The 18,608-nt window shown below is 44.4% G+C and overlaps 7 protein-coding genes across 7 annotated transcripts; 2 read left to right on the forward strand and 5 right to left on the reverse strand.

Annotated features, from left to right (window-relative positions):
* The first annotated feature begins 361 nt into the window (after positions 1–361).
* Tsp_04760 (hypothetical protein) lies at positions 362–742 on the forward strand. The gene is made up of 2 exons (XM_003369297.1): positions 362–533; positions 591–742. The coding sequence occupies exons 1-2, from the start codon at positions 362–364 to the stop codon at positions 740–742; spliced, it is 324 nt and encodes a 107-aa protein (XP_003369345.1).
* Positions 743–2,386: 1,644 nt separating this feature from the next.
* Positions 2,387–2,899, forward strand: Tsp_04761 (conserved hypothetical protein). Its single transcript, XM_003369298.1, has 3 exons — positions 2,387–2,429; positions 2,554–2,582; positions 2,702–2,899. Exons 1-3 carry the CDS (start codon positions 2,387–2,389, stop codon positions 2,897–2,899), a joined length of 270 nt encoding a protein of 89 aa, XP_003369346.1.
* Positions 2,900–4,611: 1,712 nt separating this feature from the next.
* Tsp_04762 (hypothetical protein) lies at positions 4,612–5,797 on the reverse strand. Its single transcript, XM_003369299.1, has 4 exons — positions 5,712–5,797; positions 5,278–5,566; positions 4,746–5,183; positions 4,612–4,698 (listed from the first exon to the last, which is right to left on the reverse strand). Exons 1-4 carry the CDS (start codon positions 5,795–5,797, stop codon positions 4,612–4,614), a joined length of 900 nt encoding a protein of 299 aa, XP_003369347.1.
* Positions 5,798–6,299: 502 nt separating this feature from the next.
* On the reverse strand, positions 6,300–8,050 carry Tsp_04763 (putative integrase core domain protein). Its single transcript, XM_003369300.1, is given in 3 exon segments — positions 6,300–7,274; positions 7,392–7,761; positions 7,773–8,050. The coding sequence occupies 3 exon segments, from the start codon at positions 8,048–8,050 to the stop codon at positions 6,300–6,302; spliced, it is 1,623 nt and encodes a 540-aa protein (XP_003369348.1).
* Positions 8,051–8,092: 42 nt separating this feature from the next.
* Positions 8,093–9,772, reverse strand: Tsp_04764 (zinc knuckle protein). The gene is given in 4 exon segments (XM_003369301.1): positions 8,093–8,262; positions 8,299–8,724; positions 8,951–9,508; positions 9,523–9,772. The coding sequence occupies 4 exon segments, from the start codon at positions 9,770–9,772 to the stop codon at positions 8,093–8,095; spliced, it is 1,404 nt and encodes a 467-aa protein (XP_003369349.1).
* A 2,410-nt stretch (positions 9,773–12,182) lies between these two features.
* Positions 12,183–12,776, reverse strand: Tsp_04765 (conserved hypothetical protein). The gene is made up of 2 exons (XM_003369302.1): positions 12,675–12,776; positions 12,183–12,557 (listed from the first exon to the last, which is right to left on the reverse strand). The coding sequence occupies exons 1-2, from the start codon at positions 12,774–12,776 to the stop codon at positions 12,183–12,185; spliced, it is 477 nt and encodes a 158-aa protein (XP_003369350.1).
* A 2,110-nt stretch (positions 12,777–14,886) lies between these two features.
* Positions 14,887–16,068, reverse strand: Tsp_04766 (hypothetical protein). The gene is made up of 6 exons (XM_003369303.1): positions 16,022–16,068; positions 15,773–15,931; positions 15,530–15,629; positions 15,338–15,409; positions 15,046–15,179; positions 14,887–14,965 (listed from the first exon to the last, which is right to left on the reverse strand). Exons 1-6 carry the CDS (start codon positions 16,066–16,068, stop codon positions 14,887–14,889), a joined length of 591 nt encoding a protein of 196 aa, XP_003369351.1.
* Positions 16,069–18,608: the final 2,540 nt, after the last annotated feature.

Here is an 18,608-nt window from a genome sequence, read left to right on the forward strand (position 1 = left end):
ACGGTACTCTGCATCTCATCTCGCCATGAGGTCCGTGCCGTCTAGCTATTTCCCCCCATACAACCATCTTGGTAGGTTTCACCATATTCAGCGACTTTTCTTCCACATAAAGAAGTTCACAACAAGAATTCCCAGAAAAGAGAGATATTCTGCGACCACGAATGGTAGCTGGTGTTTTCAACTACCGAATACCACCAGGACAGAAACTGCTTCGCGCGCGTTGAGGTCCCTCCCTTCCTGCATATCGTCACAAGTAATCAATAAGTTAGTCCTACGTCGTCCTGATCACTGATGTCCAACTTATCCCAAAACATCTTTGGATATGGTTCAAATAGCAGCCTCTGAATCGAGCAAAAATTAAATGGAGAATCCCCGTATCCCACCTTGCGTAATCGGCGTATCGTCGATGACTACCTCGGTCGCTAATGCTAATGGATCATCCGCCTTACGTGAGCTTCCATCCAGAAGTCTCAACGACAGAAGACGTTCGCGTGTGGGCTGGTTTCCCACCGGTCGCATACAGTATTCTTCCAGTTTCTCTAATCTGGCTTCAAGCGTGGCTGGATGCTTTTGCTGAAATACATCTTCAGACAGGGAGGGCTTAGTCGAACTTTCTTCACAGCCGTCCCCTGTCAGAGTCGGTGGACAGTTTCTTCACAGTTGGTATCGGGAACTATTATCACCTCCAATGGGTAGACGATCGTCCAGTCGGGAGATGACATCTCTGATTTCAGCGGGATGAACATCTCCTTCAGGTCTGTTTTCAGTACTTTGTCGTCGTTCACATCGTCTCTTAACGTGGCAGTATTTCGTTCTGGGACAGGACCCCATTTGTAATTTGTCATCCTTTGCTTCCAGCGGTTTTCTATTAAATTCAGAGCACACGTATGTAGATGAGCGCGTTACGCATTACGTGTGAACAATGATACGTAATATATAAAATAACTGTTTATGGAAAAGTAAATATAGCACATAAAACTACAAAAAAGTAAGAACGACGTGAACAATGACAGTGACAACCATGTCACAGAGAGAGAAGATTAGCAAACTGCTTTCCAGAGGTGCAAAAACCAACACTAGTTACGTCACCACCAGCTACTACTGATCTTCAGGTATCAGCCGGTATACGGTAGTTCATATCCGATGTTCTCGTCATCTGAAATTACAAATATACACTAATAAAAGGATACAAGTCATAAGCAAATTACTTATGAATCACCGTACATCCTATCTGCAAACAGCCAATTGTTGTGGAATTTTAGCAGATGAGTTCAGAACACTGAGTAAATAGTACAGTTATTAGACTTAGTTTTGCAGACAAGCGATTGGGTGTGAACGCAAAACGAGTGCGTTCGGTTAGCCACAATCCAGTTCTACAGTCTGAAATATATGCAGTTCTCTTGCGAGAAAGCGACGGGAATTTTGTTGCTAACAAAAATGTTCACTTAAAAAGCAGACTAAACAGTGTTAAGTGCTCCTTGGAAAGAAAGCTTATTATTTTACTTATATCCTGTGTTTAATTTTAATTTTTTTATTCATTTATAAATTGAATACAGTTGTTTACAGTACTTTATCTCGATCTTGAAGATCAGAAAGATGTGTATGTACGTGTACTTATGTGCAGCATTATGTAGCTGGTTTTTCCTACGATGTGTATTATTTAGGTTTTGTACTGTTACGGTTATACTGGCATGCAATGAATACATATTTCACGAATGCTAATACCACAGAAATCTCGTGGACTAAGCGAACAAAAAATGTTACCAAAGAAAAGTTGTGTAAGCGTAAAAAGCTTTCATCTGTGATTTTTTTGTGTTTTTGAAGAGCACTCCATATGTCAAAGGTTTCTGAAATGTTCAACTATTGTGTAAGTTGTTTTCTTATTTTCAGCAGTTTATTATTGTTATTTGTCTTGTTGTTGTTGTTTTGAATAGCTTTACTAGAGAGTTTCTCTACTTTGTGTTTGTGGCCAACTTGTTTAAAACTTTTATGGATTCTTTCTTATAATATAAATGTAAAATAGTTTAACATAATTTTAATGTGATTTGATTTTTTGTAAATCGGCTGTAAAAATTTCAGTTTTTTTGTTAAATGTTTTTCTCTTTTCATTTCACGACAGTAAATTCCTGGAAAATGAAATGAAAATAATTCAATTCTTTTTTAGAGTGATTCCACTGATTTACGGAAGACATGAAAATTCAAACAAGAATGGCAAAGCAGGCGAAGCCAAAATCAGGGCTTTCATGAGTCATCTTCGCTGGTCGGTTCTCTTTCTGTCCAAGAATGAGATATATTTTGTATGAACCTTGATGAAGAATGTTCCTCAAGCTACCGCTACAAATTGAAGATAAATTAAAAATCATGAAGTCTATGTAAAGTTTTTGATATGGTACCAGGATGCAGGAAACGAAGCTGTGGGGTTCGATTCGGTCAATGTGTGTCGAGCTTCTAAACATTTAATAAACGTCTCTCAGTCAATCAGAGATCAATGAAAGTAGCTGAAACCAACGACCTATCAGAATGAAAATGATTTGACTTTTAGCCTGAATACAGACAGATTTCGCCAAACTCGATGGCGAACAGTTTTGTCGTTTACATTCTGGTCATCTGAGACGCAGCGTACACAACGGCGGCAATTTGCACGATGCACGAAATTGCGTTTCTGCGATTCAGCCTTGCAAAGAAGACGACTCGTTTGCAGAAAGTTGTAGAAGCGTTGTTGAATTTTGAGAAAGGATATCCGTATGATGGTGATCAGGTGTGCGTATCTCGGACCCCCCGACGGCCAGACCTTCCTTACATCAACCCACAGATAGAAGATACTCATCCATTTCCGCTAATTTTGAGTGAACTCGCAAGCGAACATCAGAACAATGTATATCCAAGTCCGCCCGCATAAACAAGATGGAGATGTCAGTTAGTTCCTGTAATGAAAGCTGCAAGAAAGCTTTCTCTGTCCTTCTGTGCTTCTTTCGCGCGCTTTTCGATAACGCTAATAATTCATCGTTAACCTTCCTATATTGAGAGATGGCGAGTGCGAGCGTTGAATTGTTGGCTGATGCATACCGCAAGACGTTTTCCATGCTCATAGTACTCCACAGGATATTCAAAGCCACAACAATGATAAAATGAATTCATCAAAAAAGACGAAATGCCCAGTTTCGCACATAATTCTGCGGATGTCGAGAAAGCTGAATTGCTTACAAGCGGAGATACCGTACACAGATCTACTGCTAACAGAATAATGCTCTAAGGGCATATGTGAATGTTGAATGAATTTGTATTTGAATCATTTTTGTTCTGGTTCATTTCAGCGGTTCTATGACTATACATGCAGGTATATTGTTCTCTTTTCAAATTGTGAACAATACATAAACTAAGTTTCCGCATGAGAAGAAATGCTATCCTAGCGATTGATGATTTTGCAACATAATTTCATTCGACATTTGTATTTGTAATGTTTGTCAAACTGTAATAAAAAGAGATTAATAATTTTCTTTTTGCACCTGCGTTTCTTTATTTTGTTTCTACTGTTAATTTTTAATTTATTATAGTATGTTCAGTTATTTTGAATTTTTAAAAGCAAGCTAATCATGGAATTAAATATTGATTCTAATGATCCATTGGGATATTTTTATGATTGTATTTTTAAAAAACAATTATATGTAATATTGTCAAACGATGTTTAAAAAGTAAGAAAATTAACAATATTTGAATGACGCTATGTTATTATTAGTTCATTTTTTGGAGTAATTTATAAAATAATAAGTCATCTTGAAAATATGAAGAAGAATAAAAATGAACGCGTATGTCGCGGCATGATCTTCAGTGCAACCTTGAAATTTCTCTTCTTGTATGCAAGTGTTGTCTGTCTTTATTTAATTTCTTTTTTTTGAAAAGTCAAAGATCGACGAACTCTGACACTAAATAAACCTGTCAATAGCATTTTTTCTATCCTTTGTTAACACTGGTTAAAATTGCGTTGACAAAAGTTCAAGCACAACTTTTTATAATACAGTATGCCATGTTGCTTGGTGCTTATAAAGACTTTTGAATTTTTTGGAAATTTCTTTCTGTGAAGAAAATAAATCCTAGCTACGCTAAATTGAACTGCCGTGCGTGTGGGTGTGTCTAAGCTTCAAAATTCATCTGATGGAGAAATATAGCAAACGTCGCCTTCGCAATGGTAATTCAACGAGAAAACTGAAACTTGTACGCAGATTCAGGGAAGATTTCATTTATGAAAAATTTTTCATGCTGAAAGAAGAACATGCACTTTTACGTTTCCAACTGCAAATGCTACAACACGTGAGGTATCACACATGGACGTGTTGTGCAAATTCTGGTGCCATTGTCAAAGATAGAGTGTCTGACCATTTCTTATACTCATGCATGTGTTGCTGACAATGGGTGAAGCTTCATTTATTCACTGAGAGATGGTATTCTGACTACAGGTAGCTTGTTCTGGTGGTCTGGGTGATCAGGCACTGAAGGTACGCATACTTCATATCTCACGTCATCAGAAGCCTGTTCATAATGAAACTTCTTCAACGCTTCTCAGTTTTTTACAGAGAAGTCTTCTTCTGAGGCAATCTGAAACGGCTCTACTTCTCAGAATTTTTTCATCGTTTCTTCTGCAGGATTTTCTGCTGAATCCTTCAGATCCCCAGTTAAGCATATGGCAATGAGTTGACCTGCCTGAATTCACTTCAACTCTTATTTTTATTATACAGCCACTGGTTCACCGGCATGCCCTTCCTGCACATAAAGGCCCATGTGCTTGAAGTAATGAATCTGATGAAGACACTGAGTATGGATTGTTGTGCCAGAAGAAGGTACGCCTGCGTTAGGCATGTCATGTGCCATGAGTTCATAGGGTCCATTTCAGCTTGCTTGAGTTTCTCGCATATATTCTTGTGTTTGAAAAAGTTGTGGTGGGTCAACGACTTCGCTGATAGCTCAGAGCATTGTGCATTTCCATGTGTGTCGTCACTCGCTGCGCCCTGATCTTTTACAGCCATTGGAATGCATGCCATGCTTCCAATCTTCTGCCAGGGTAAACTACCCGGCAATACTTTCTCGACGGTTTCATGAGTATATCTGTTATCAGGTGAAATGAAGACTAAGGTTCTTTTATCACCTTTGAAGTCATTCGACAAATCAACAGTTACCTTCTCGTCCGCCTGAATCATTTCATCACAGTTGATCAATCATATAAAAGGTTTCAGGAGATGGTATGCGCTGAACGAAATTATAATTTCAGAAGCTAAAGCTAACACTACTGAGGATTCTTGTCAGCTCTGTCAGCGCATCGATGATTCTTCTCTGGTACTTGTAATGAGCATGTAGACCTGAGTTTTTAGGTAGTACACGCAGCAACCTTCTAAACTGATGACAAGTGGCCTCAGCCGCTTGATCCAATTCTTTTCGATGTTTCTCTGTTGCCAGTTCATAATCAGCGTTGCTGCTAGAAGGGCGAGTGATAATTCCCTGCGCCTGACAGCTCAGGCAGCTGCACAAGTTGGTTATCTTGGCTGAGATGGCAATCCTGGGTTTGATGCTCACACTAAATGAGCAGAAAATGATCAACACTGTGTAAAGTCACCATTGAAATTTGCTATCTTCTATCTCGATCTCTTTGCGCTATCTCGATGATATTATAACCATCAAAAGACAGGCAGAGAGTATAGTGTTTATTAGCAACTATGAACAAGGACCGTCGACGATACGTCAGCGCAAGCTTTCCAAACCAACAACAACAACACGCTTGATGCACACAACGCACTACCGTAATCATCCTTTGATCTTCAAGTATATATCAATTTACGGTAGCTTCAACTTTCTTCCACTTTGTTGTCTAGACACATATTGTTGTTAGCTCAGTCCGTGTCCGTTACAAGCCTAAGGAAAGTCTTTCTGGCTCAGAGATCGAAATTGCGCCAATAGTCACGCAACGTGATCCTCAAGTATAGAGTACTGTACTTCTCTTGCTGTAACGGGCCGCTGTCTCGAGCAGGCTCGTCCGCATCTTCCACCAGATTATTGGCGCATCCATCGCTATTTGGCGATGGGCTGGTATTGACCGGCGCATTTCCCTTGCTTTCGATCTTGCGCTTTCCTGATGGCATTGCGACAATAAAACAATAAACAATGTGTATATACTTTATTAAGCAATCAGAAGCAAGGATCGACGACGATGTAACCACGAACACACCTCTAGAAACTTGCCAACACTGATGTAAACAACCACTACCGTACTCCGCCTCTGATCTTCATGTCTTATTCTTCATACGGTAGCTTCAGTTTTCTTCCTCTTCATTTTCTGCAGGAAAAATCTCATTAGCTCGCTCCGTGTCCGCTGCACCACTCTCCCCCTCATGACGATCACGTTTCGTGCTCACCTTCTGCGTCTGTACGAAATCTTCGAGCCAGGCTGGTCGCCGCGTCTTTCTCCTCTCCCGTTGTCTCCCCTGGGCTCCTTCTCCTTGACTAGTGTCGTGGTACGGCTTGAGTCGGTCGAAGTGTACCACCAACCCTTCCCTTCCACCTCCCATCTTCTCCACCCGGTACGTTTTCCAATCCAGCTTCCTCTGGACTTGGTACGGACCGTCCGAGTACGCCCCAAGTTTGGTCTTTGTGGGGAGGTGCTTCCACATCTGATCGCCAGGGTCGTAGACAGGTCCGTAGGCTTTCCGGTCTTTCCAAGCCTTTTGGCGTCGTTGTTCCTGGCCGGCTTTCTTTCGGACCACCTCGTACACCCGCTCCAAATCTCTGCGCAGGTGCTGCACGTATTCTCCTGCGGACCTCACTTGTGCATCCGTCGGCACTCCGTACATCAGGTCCACTGGCAGCCGGAGCTCTCTGCCGAACAGAACGCGACTGGGAGTGGCTACGGCTGTGCAGTGAACACTAGTCCGATAAGCCAGCAGTGCCCGGTCGAGGTAGACATCCCAATCTTCCGGATGGTCGATGGACGCCTTCGCTAGCATGTCCAGCAGCGTGCGGTTCATCCGTTCTACCAAGCCGTCTGACTGCGGGTGGTAAGCGGTGGCCCGGGTTTTCGTCACGCCAAACAGCTGGCACACCTCCTTCACCAGCTCCGACTCGAAGATCCGGCCTTGGTCGGAGTGCAGTGTCTCCGGCGCACCGTAGCGGCAGAAAACGCCGTTCACTAGAGCCGTTGCCACCGTGCGCGCCTCAGCGTTGGGCAGGGGGAACGCCTCCGGCCACTTGGAGAAGTAGTCGCACACCACTAGGATGTAGCGATTACCATTCTGAGTCTCCTCCTAGGGTCCCACAAGGTCCATAGCCACTCGTTGGAAAGGGTGGCTCACCGGCTGCAGCTGCATGGGGCTTGCAATTTCTGAGTTGGGATCTCATGAGCGGCACACGTCTGACACGCTCGACACCAATCTTCTACGTCCTCCCTCTGCTGGGGCCAGTAGTAACGCTGGCGCACTTTCACCAGGGTTTTTGCCACGCCTAAATGGCCCCCCGTTGGTTGGTTGTGGATGGTCTTCAGGATTTCTGGGATGTTCCGCCTCGGAATGACCGGCAACAACCTGGAGTCTCCTGTGTCGGGGATCTCCCACGTGCGACATACAGTCCCCTCCTGCAGGACTATCCTGCCGCGCTGGCTCCATAGACTCTTCATCCGGAGACTGCCCTCTGAAGCCAGTTGTGGCCATGTCTCCTTCTCGACCAACTCCTGTACCTGCATGCACTCGGCGTCTTCCTTCTGTCAGCATTCGACGAGGCTGGCTGAGTCTAACGCCATAGCCGCCACGTGGACATCCGATGAGTCATCACCGGACCCGAACTGTCTGCAAGCACGACGGGACAGCGCATCTGCGTTTTGGTGTTTCTTCCCGGGACGATGGACCACCTCAAAGTCGAACTCGGCCAATTTTTCCAGCCAGCGGGCAACCTGTCCCTCAGGCTCTGGAAAGTTCCGCAACCACTTCAGGGAGTTGTGATCCGCCCGGGCTGTGAACTTCCTACCATACAAGTATGGCCGGAAGTGGTGAGTAGCCCAGACTAGGGCCAGCATCTCTCTCCGCGTCGCGCAGTAACTCCGCTCCGCCCGTGAGAGCTAGCGGCTGGCGTACGCGACCACCCGCGGTGGGTCCTGCTCTCCTTGCTGCGACAACACTGCCCCGATGGCGAATTCGCTGGCATCCACATCCACCAGGAAAGTGCGGTCGAAGTCTGGGTGGCACAGAATCGAGGGACTCACCAGCGCATCCTTCAGGCGAGCGAACGCTTATTCCTCCTTCGGACCCCAGCGCCACTTCTCACCTTTCTTTGTCAGGGCGTGAAACGGATTTGCCACGCCGGCGAAATTCCGGACAAACCGCCGTAATAGGATGCTAGTCCCAGGAACTGCCGGACTTCTCTCACGCATCGAGGCGTGGGCCACTCCTGGACCGCCACCGTCTACTCTGGATCGGTACCAATCCCATGCTGCGTCACAATGTGGCCCTGGTAGTGTACGCTCTGTCGCATCAGTTGGCACTTCTTCGGCTTGATCTTCAGTCCTACGGACTGCAGGCGGGACAGCACCCCTTCCAACCGTTCCAGGTGCTCCTCGTCTGTCTTCCCGAAGACGATAATATCGTCGAGATAGACGAGGCACGTTTTCCACGTCAGCCCCCTCAGCGCTTTCTCCATCAAACGCTGAAACGTCGCCGGGGCGTTGCAGAATCTGAACGGCATGACGCGGAACTGGAAGAGTCCCAGGGGTGTAGAAAACGCCGTTTTCTCCCGGTCTCTTTCAGCGACTTCTACTTGCCAGTAGACAGACGCCAAATCGAGCGTGCTGAACCACTTGGCCCCTGCCAACGCATCCAGCGTATCGTCTATTTGCGGGATGGGTTGGGCATCGACGCGCGTCACAGCGTAAGGAGTAAGGAGTCTAGCAGTAAGGAAACCCTTGTCCCACTCAGCTTACCCTTTACACATGGCGTGTCGCCCGTTTGCAGTCCGGCCATAGACAACGCCCTGCGGTTTCCAGGTCTTCCGCTCTGTGCGCCCGTCGGCGGTCGTTGGGTTAGGCGTCTTTCGTGTGGGCAGTCGCGTCGGAGGTGACCCAAACCACCGCAATTGAAACAGCCGCCTCTTCTCGCGGCGGGTCGTGCGACCGTCGACTCCTGTTTTTCCAACTTCAAAAAAATCTTCTTCACCTCACGTATCAGGTCTTCCATGGTCGGGGTCGCTTCGGTTTTCTCCGGCTTAGGATTACCGGTGCGCGTCTGCTGCCTCTGGTGGAAATCTTCTTCAGCCCGCATGACTTTACTGACCAGTGTCTGAGCTTCAGTAAGGGTCGCCGGTTCCTGCAGCCGGATCGCCAGATACGCCTCTTTTGAGGTTATTCCCCCGGCGAAACGCGCCACGAGATCGCGTTCTGTTACGCCGGTTCTGCGTCCAATTTCCGCCACCTCCTGGGCGTATTGTTCGATGATTTGGTCCTCGCGTTGGTGTAGGGTGTGGAGCCGTTCGATCAGCTGCCCTGTCGACTTTTACGGCCATACGCGTCCAGCAATCTCTTCCTGAACTCTTCGAAGGAATCCTGTCTTATTTGTCCTGCCGGGTAGAGCTCGCGGCGGACTGAATCGCTTAGAAGATAGCGAGCAGCCATGCCGCGGTCAGAAGGCGAAACCCTGCTGAGGCAGAGGAAGTCTTCCAGCCTCTCCAGCCATTCGACGGAATCCATCTCCGGACGAAAAGCAGGGGGCGGGCGATAGTAGTCAGCTCGGTACGCCGATAGCATCATTTTCCAGACAGGCCATGATTGTAACGAGCCACTCCTGCCACAGTCATCACTGAATGACGACGCGCCAGGGTTGACCTGCGGGTTCATCTCCGCGTCTGTATCGTCCGTCTGGTTACTACTGGCCCTGCCGCCCCTTTTCCCTAATTCACGCTTTGTTAGTAACCTTCTCGCACTCAAAGCACAGAACAAGAATACAATATTTATTCGCAACAACAACAACGACCACCACCGTATATCGCAAACAACGAACTATGGCTCCAGCGCTACTCATAATAGTCACGCTCCACCGTACTCCTTCCTGATCTTCAAGTACTGGTCTGCTTACGGTAGTTTTGTTCTTTTTCCTCATCTTCGTTATCTAGAGAAGCACAGCAGTTGTCAGTTGTCGGTCTGCGTCTGCTACAAAGGCTCTAGTGCACTGTAGCACCAGTTTACTTCATTTTTTATAGAATTGCTACTGAATAAGTAATAAAAGTAACCTGTATACGGAAATCAAATTAGGATACTCAAACTTAAACAGAAACAAGCAAAAGTGGATTAAAGCAGTATTCCTGACGGAACAGCAAGGATACTGCAATATTTGAACCTGTATATTATAATACTGTATTCCTAGAGACTGAGACATTTCACCGTCAGTATGAAATGCAGCCACCTTACTGAAGTGACACGTATTGATAACGCTTTTTTCTGTTGGTGTCATCCGTGACAGATGTGACCATCCTCTCTTCAAACTGTTTCGTTGTTGTAGCGAAGCTAACATATCAAACTTTCGCCGAAGCAAGTTTACGGTACTGAATCCGGGAAGAATGAAGCCAAATGCATCAGCAATTTGTTGCTGTGGGATGTGACGCTGCACTTCGGTGAGGCAGATTCAGAGCAAAGTGGCGCCCCCAAAAAAGAGATCAGATTGGTCTAGCCGCAGATTATTTAAAGGCAGGTGCGCTGTTTGCCTGAATTGGAATGAAAGATAGGTTTGTGGCGAACCAGAATGCTCACCTAGAAATGGTTCTGCAGCAGATGACTGAAAGACTGCTTCAAGCAACCAGTCGGTTAATGGCCAGGCAGGGAAGGCCGCCTCAATGTAATTACGAGAAAAAGCAAAACGTGTGGAGTTTAGCCACATCAAGAAGGCATTGTGTGGAGTGAAAACTACTGCCAGCATATTTCAGAGAGAGCTACATGGAGTGCCTCATCGGATCAATGAATAAATCTTTATGGCACGACATCATACAAGTGCTGCTGGATGAGAGGAAGCACCTGTCAACCTGAAATCCCACACTGAAGTAAGCGCAGACCTACAGCGCTGTAAAGAATCACGGCGTATTGGGGCTGATTTGAAACGAACAGTAGTGAGACCAAGTATATACACCGGATAGCACTCACAAGCTGCACTTCTTAGAAGATTACCAGTATGTTTTCCACATACAGAACTGGCACATTGTTACATGATGTAAACTTCAAAAATCATAGATGGTAGCACATAAAATGTTTGAAAACGATCTCATCTCAGCAGCAACTGTCTACGGAAGTTTCATTTCATTTCCCCAATCAGCTTCTGCTTAAGAGCAGTGCATTCCTGACAATAAAACTGTATCATATTTTCATGACCCTTATATGAAATGCACGGAAGCTTGTTAAGTAGACATTGCTGCGTCGACACAAGATCATTCGATTGGCAGTAGCTAGTTTTGAAACTGCCTTGAAACTGATACTCTGGTTCAGAACCCTCAGGGAGGGGGTGCGTCTGTTGGGATCTTCTCTTTATCAGCTGCATCCGATTGCGCTGCTGATCTTTCATTTCTTGATGGTGCTGTCTGCGGGACTCGTCTGCGATTCAGACGACGGTGGGAGTTCTCTGAGGCTAGCAGAGGATGCTGACCTCATCGATTAGAAGTTTGCTGACAACTCCTTCTATGGTGTCCTTTTTGCCAACACCCAAAACACAGGCCATGTTCCCGGACACTCTGTCATCGTTCTGGCACAGAGGTTGACGAATCGCGGACAACTCTCAACTGGATGGAGTCCACAGCACTCCGCACAGTTTCCGACCGGATCCACTTGGATGGTTGCCGTCATGAATTGCTCTCCCTTCTCAGACTTCCGCTGTGGTTTTCGAGCAGTCATTTTCCTAGCCGAGCGTTTGATTCTAGTCTGGTTGAACAGAAAGAGAGGAACGCCGCTCAGGTAATTTGCTCATTTGTCAAGTCTTGCGCGAATGATCTGCAGGCTTCCAACGTGTCTGGCGCCAGCTTTCTCTTGATTATCAAGAGGAGAGCGTGGAAGCCGCTAGCGTTTACGTCCACTTCATTTCCCAGAGCTCTCAATTCCAGAAAGTGGCGGTTCAAGTCATCATGGAGCCTCTGCAGATCGACTGCTCCGTTTTCTGAGCACTCCTTTAAGCTGACTACCTTTACCCGTGGCTCTCCACTACTTCAGGCACTCGATGGAATCGATTGTGGAACGTCCGAACGACCTCAGGGTAATTTTCCGCGCAGACCGTTATTCCTTCAATGGCCTTCAACACGGCGCCGGACAGACATGACCACAAATGAAGAATCTTGGTGATGGCAACAAGGTCCTCCTGTCGATCAACGCTCACTTCGAATTGATCCCAGAACAACTTAAACTGCAGGATGTCACCGTCGAACTTCAGCAGTTGCACATGCTGCAGCTTCCCCAGCTGCGACTGTGGCACCAACTCTTCGGTCAACGCAGGTTTCACGGATGGCTCTTTCAAGAAAGTGTCGACACTGATGCGTGTCGTGCGTGTTAACTTGCGCCATTCCTGGAGTGCACCATCAATAACCTATCCATCTGGGAGTGCGTCTTCTAGTGCTACCTGAGGTCAGTGCGCTTCCGTATACTGCGCAACCAGTGCACGCAGGGCATTCTTGATGGCTACCTCTGAGGAGTCTGTCTCGAGCTGATCCAGGACTTGCAGAATGGTCTCCCGCAGACGCTGCTGTTCACTCTGTTGACGCCTCTTAATTGTTTTGATTTTCATCTCGTGAAAGAGGATTCAAAGTTCTCAGATTCCCGCAGTCCTGACTCATGGCCCCAAAAATATGCTCAATTCAACTGTACGTGGCAGTTGAGTTTCACTAACAGAGTCCTGGCTCTTCTCAGGCTTAGGAGCGCTAGCGACAATTCAGGAACAACAGCACACAGAAACTAAGATTTATTCAGAAGAATCGCACAAAACAGTTACACGCCAACACAACACACACAAGATCAGGTTTTCGCTCGCGTTCTCTCTCACCTTCGCACGTGCTCATTACGTCACCACCACTGCCAATCGACGGTTACGGTAGCAGATGTGGATGGTCAGGCTCAAACAAAAAGAGTTCTCATCAGTCTTTTTAGTTCATTATTATGGTAACTAAGTGAAGTTTAATCAAGTGAGATAAGCAGTATATCAACAAATAAAGCAAAATAATTTTTTATTTTTCAACGTTCAACAACAACAATATCAACAGTAAATAACAGAGAATAGGATTAATAATGAGCAACAGAAAATAACAGATGACAACAACAATAAGTAAAATAAACAAATATGAATCATCAATAATAGCAAATAGAAGCAATGAAAAATGAAAAAAAGCAACGAATAAAATATAATACATAACCATCACCTTGAAGGCGGCGTTAAATCGGCTCTGGCATGATGCACATTAAAGCTCCTCGATACTACTCCAGCGAACGCCTGTCGCTGGTGCTTTAATTTTTTATATATTTTATTTTATACTTTAATTTAATTTATATTATAATTTAACGTGCTAACGAGTTCAGATACGGACGGACGATACGGACGCAGAGATGAACCCGCAGTTCAACACCGGCGCGTCGTCATTCGTGATGACTGTGGCAGCAACCCTGTTGAAGCGATGAATGAGCCCGCCCGGGAGAGAGGCTTATTACACCTTGATTATCCTCATTGGTGTATTAGAGTGGTTTTCATGTTATGTGAGTTCATGTTTTGTGGTTAGTCAGTTATGTTACGGTCTTTCAATGAGGTTCTTGCACCTCTATTTGTTTCTTGCGTTAAGTAATCCATGTCATAACGAGCGAAATTGTAGGTCACTCGTTCGTGATATTAATGGACTGTATTTAGGTGCGGTATTGCAAGGCGGGAAAGTCTAATGCGTTAGACAGTCAGATTTGCGTCACAATAGCTGTTAATCAAAACTTGATCAAGAGTCGGCACAGTTTATTCACAAACGAATAACGCTGAGCCAGAGATAATAAGACGAAGAATGACCCAATGGAACACACACACCATCAAATCCACACCTAAGACTATGGAGGCCACAGTACAGCATGCACCTGAATGCCCTGACATACAGTATACTTGATATTTGAATTTGTATCATTCCATCATCATTGATCCGGATACGATACTGACGCACGCTATCGCTCTCTTTCCCTCTTTTTCTCACTTAACTTTGTCTCTGATCGTGGTCGTCTATGACAAAGACAATCGCCAAATAACGGCAACTCACAACACCGGAAAAGCACACACACAACATACCTCACCTCTGTACACTACTGTATTCAAACCTGACTCGCAGGTTCGCTATCGTCGACGACAGTATTCGCATTATAACGAGCGCAACAGCAAGTCACTCGTCTCTGACGCAAGTGGACTGTATTTCTGGGTTGTTATTGTAAGGCCGGGAGTGTCCAATGCTTTAGACAATCTGACTTATAAGACGACAACTGTTATTCAAAAACTCGATTAAGAGTCGAAACAGTTTACTCAAAAGGAATAACACTGAGCCGGGGATAATCAGACAAGGAAACAATGAATATCGCACCAAAGAAAGTAAAATTCACAAAAGACAAACTTCTAAAAACGGCAAGCCACGGCACTATATATCAAGCAACAACGCCAAAATCTTCTATTACGTCACTTCCGTATCTACCCTATTATTAATGACACTCAGGTTCATTACGTTGAATACAGACCCCGTTTCTGTCGCCTACACGCATTTTTGATGTTTACACATGTGTTTATTCTTCTGTGTTTTGTTGATTGACGCTTGATAGTGCACCTATTTGCGTAATTGCGAGTAGGTAGTCTGGAGAACTTCTGAAGGCAAGAGAAGTACAGTGCTCTATACTTGGGGATCACGTTGCGTGACTATTGGCGCAATTTTGATCTTTGAGCCGGAAAAACTGATCTCAGGCTTGTAGCTGACACGGACTAAGTTAACAACAGTATTTGTCCAGACGGAAGTGGAAGAAAGTTGAAGCTACCGTAAATTGATATATACTTGAAGATCAAAAAAGGATTACGGTTGTGCGTTGTGTGCATCGAGCGTGATGTTGTTGTTGGTTTGGAAAGTTTGCGCTGACGTATCGTCGACAGTGCTTGTTCGTAGTTACTAATAAACACTATACTCTCTGCCTGGCTTTTGATTGCTATAATATCATCGAGATAGCGCAAAGAGATCGAGATAGAAGATACCAAATTTCAATGGTGACTTTACACTGTGTTGATCATTTTCAGCTCATTTAGTGTGAGCATCAACACCCAGGATTGCCAACTCAGCCAAGATAACTAACTTGTGCAGCTGCCTGAGTTGTGAGGCGCTGTGAATCATCACTCGCCCTTCTAGAAGCAACGTTGATTATGAACTGGCAACAGAGAAACATTGAAAAGAATTGGATCAAGCGGCTGAAGTCATTTGTCATCAGTTTAGAAAGTTGCTGCGTGTACTACTTAAAAACTCAGGTCTACATGCTCATTACAAGTACCAGAGAAGAATCGTCGATGCGCTGACAGAGCTGACAAGAATCCTCAGTAGTGTTAGCTTTAGCTTCTGAAATTATAATCCCGTTCAACGCATACCATCTCCTGAAACCTTTTATATGATTGATCAACTGTGATGAAATGATTCAGGCGGACGAGAAGGTAACTGTTGATTTGTCGAATGACTTCAAAGCTGATAAAAGAACCTTAGTCTTCATTTCACCTGATAACAGCTATACTCATGAAACCGTCGAGAAAGTATTGCCGGGCAGTTTACCCTTGCAGAAGATTGGAAGCATGGCATGCATTCCAATGGCTGTGAAAGATCAGGGCGCAGCGAGTGACGAGACACATGGAAATGCACAATGCTCTGAGCTATCAGCGAAGTCGTTAACCCATCACAACTTCTTCAAACACAAGAAATATGCGAGAAACACAAACAAGCTGAAATGGACCCTATGAACTCATGGCACATGACATGCCTAACGCTGGCGTACCTTCTTCTGGCACAACAATCTATACTCAGTGTCTTCATCAGATTCATTACTTCAAGCACATGGGCCTTTATGTGCAGCAAGGGCATGCCGGTGAACCAGTGGCTGTATAATAGAAATAAGAGTTGAACTGGGGATCTGAAGGATTCAGCAGAAACTCCTGCAGAAGAAACGATGAAAAAATTCTGGGAAGTAGAGCCGTTCTAGATTGCCTCAGAAGAAGACTTCTCTGGAAAAAACTGAGAAGCGTTGAAGAAGTTTCATTATGAACAGGCTTCTGATGACGTGAGATATGAAGTATGCGTACCTTCAGTGCCTGTTCACCCAGACCACCAGAACAAGCTATCTGTAGTCATAATACCATCTCTCAGTGAATAAATGAAGCTTCACCCATTGTCAGCAGCACATCCATGAGTTTAAGCAGTAGTCAAGCACCCTATCTTTGACAGTGGCACCAGAATTTGCACCATACGTCCATGTGTGATACCTCCTCTTTCATGGGGTACGCAAAGGCGACAGAAATTGAAGAAAGTACGATATAGTTTTCAGAGCGCCGATTATTGCTGTTGCTTAAGAACAAACTGGAAACAGGGCTGATTAATCCCAGTTGATGGAGGATTGAGTCTGATTTGAATGATTGTTGATGGAATTACATCTGGACATCAAAAAATGTATCTCCATGTACGTCTGCGAAAACAGAATTGAGACTTCTGTCACTTCCTGTGATAAAAGCTGACTGGAGGGATGTGAAAGGTTCAGCAGATGACAAAAAAGGAACGCGGCAGGAAACCCTCAGCAGTTGATACACAGGAATCTCACGCTGAAACGCGAAGAGACGTACAGTGCTGTAAGCAGGCAAATCTGAATCACAGCATATTGTGCAGCAGATGCTAAAAGCAGTGTATGGTTTGCGATTCAACAGCTTTAACCTTGTGTGTGGCATTGGATAACATGGCACTCAAGCAGTCAAGTAGACATGCAGCGTTACTACTGAGCTGACACTTATTGATAGAGCAATTTATCCACTTTTGCTATTTCTGACAGATTTGTGCTCAGATTAGTCAAACTTTAGCGTTCGTCTGTCCGATGAAACTAATCAGCCGCTGTCCAACGTTTATTAACTACGCTTTATATATAATGCAACTTTATCTATACGGTAATGCAGCATTTCAAGTAGTAGCTATGCAATATATTGCACTGTGTTCTTTTTTTTTCCATTATTGTCGGTTGGTTAATATTATTCAATTATTATTGTTGTGCGTTCATTATTATTGTTGTTGTTGAATGAAGGAAAATAAAAACCACTGCTTTTCTTCCAATATTTTGTGTTATTTTTGCTGAGTTGTGAGAAATGGATTTGATATAAATTAATTGTGATGTGATGGCATGTAGATCAATAGGATAACTTTCTAAGGTAAATAGTATTAATTAAAGAGTATAAAATTCACAGCAAGTAATATATTTATAAAAAACATTTCTCGGAATGATAAAACTTTATAAAACATATCAAAATTAAATTTATCTCATTGATTTGATCTTAGTATAATCAGTGTGCTCGGTGTATTCTCTTCGCTTTTAATTGTACATCAGTGGTAGCCAGTGTGGTCGATATCGTCCCCTTGGGTTCGATTGGACTATCTAAGTGGTGGACAGAGGCTTAGGTGTCCAATGGGGGTCGATGAACAGCAGGATTGAACATGAACTTCAGAATCTTATCTGAGAAATTTACTTCATGGAGAACTATTTCTCCCACAATAATTTATACTTTTCTGGACTATCAGTGAACACCACAAGAAATTAATTTTCTGGGGACAAAGTGCGAGTTGCTAAGGGAATTTTCGATTATAGGCTAAATTTTCACCGCCTTTTTTTACTGGTCATTTGACGCTTGTTTCCGCGATTTAGACAAAATGCGACTTTGTTCTATGAGTTTGATAAATGTGCTGCATAGGCCTTTGTCACATATTTTTCCCATCTTTCACCACATCAGATGATTTGGTAAAGCTGATTTTAGTTGAAAGCTAAATGGTAAGGTGTGCACAGCTGCTTGGGTTGTACGTCCGCGTGACAACGGACGCACGTAATTGTTGCAGCGCTTTACAGCAAGCGGGCTGTGCTTTATTTCTGTGCATTTCTGCTTAGCATATTGGCGAACGCTGATGCAAAGAAGAAGTGCAGACAGTTCGCAAGAATATTTAAAATTAAGTTTCAAAGCTGCTTTCGCTTGTGCTTGAAAGTTTTGAAATGCCTATGTGTCTCACTATTTCAAAAGGTTTTCAGTAACGGTCCCATGAAGACTTTAAAGATGAAAGATCACATTGAAAGGGTTCACCCAGATAAGAAAACCAAAGATACTGAGTTTATTAAGGTGCTTAAACAAAAACTCAGAAATCAGTCCAATCTGAAAACATTTTTTAAAGTTCCAGTTATTGTTGATTGTGAAGGAAAACTGAAGAGATCAGGGGGTTCCCCTTTGGTCCCTCAATGTTCCCCCTTCGTTCCCACTGTTCACTTATTGGTCGTTGACCACGCTATTTTATTAGACCGTCAAATCTTTGTCGTATTGGTTTTCCTTGTCTAATTGCTCATT

Source organism: Trichinella spiralis, assembly GCF_000181795.1.
Source record: "Trichinella spiralis strain ISS 195 chromosome Unknown Scfld1557, whole genome shotgun sequence".
Classification (NCBI taxonomy): domain Eukaryota; kingdom Metazoa; phylum Nematoda; class Enoplea; order Trichinellida; family Trichinellidae; genus Trichinella; species Trichinella spiralis.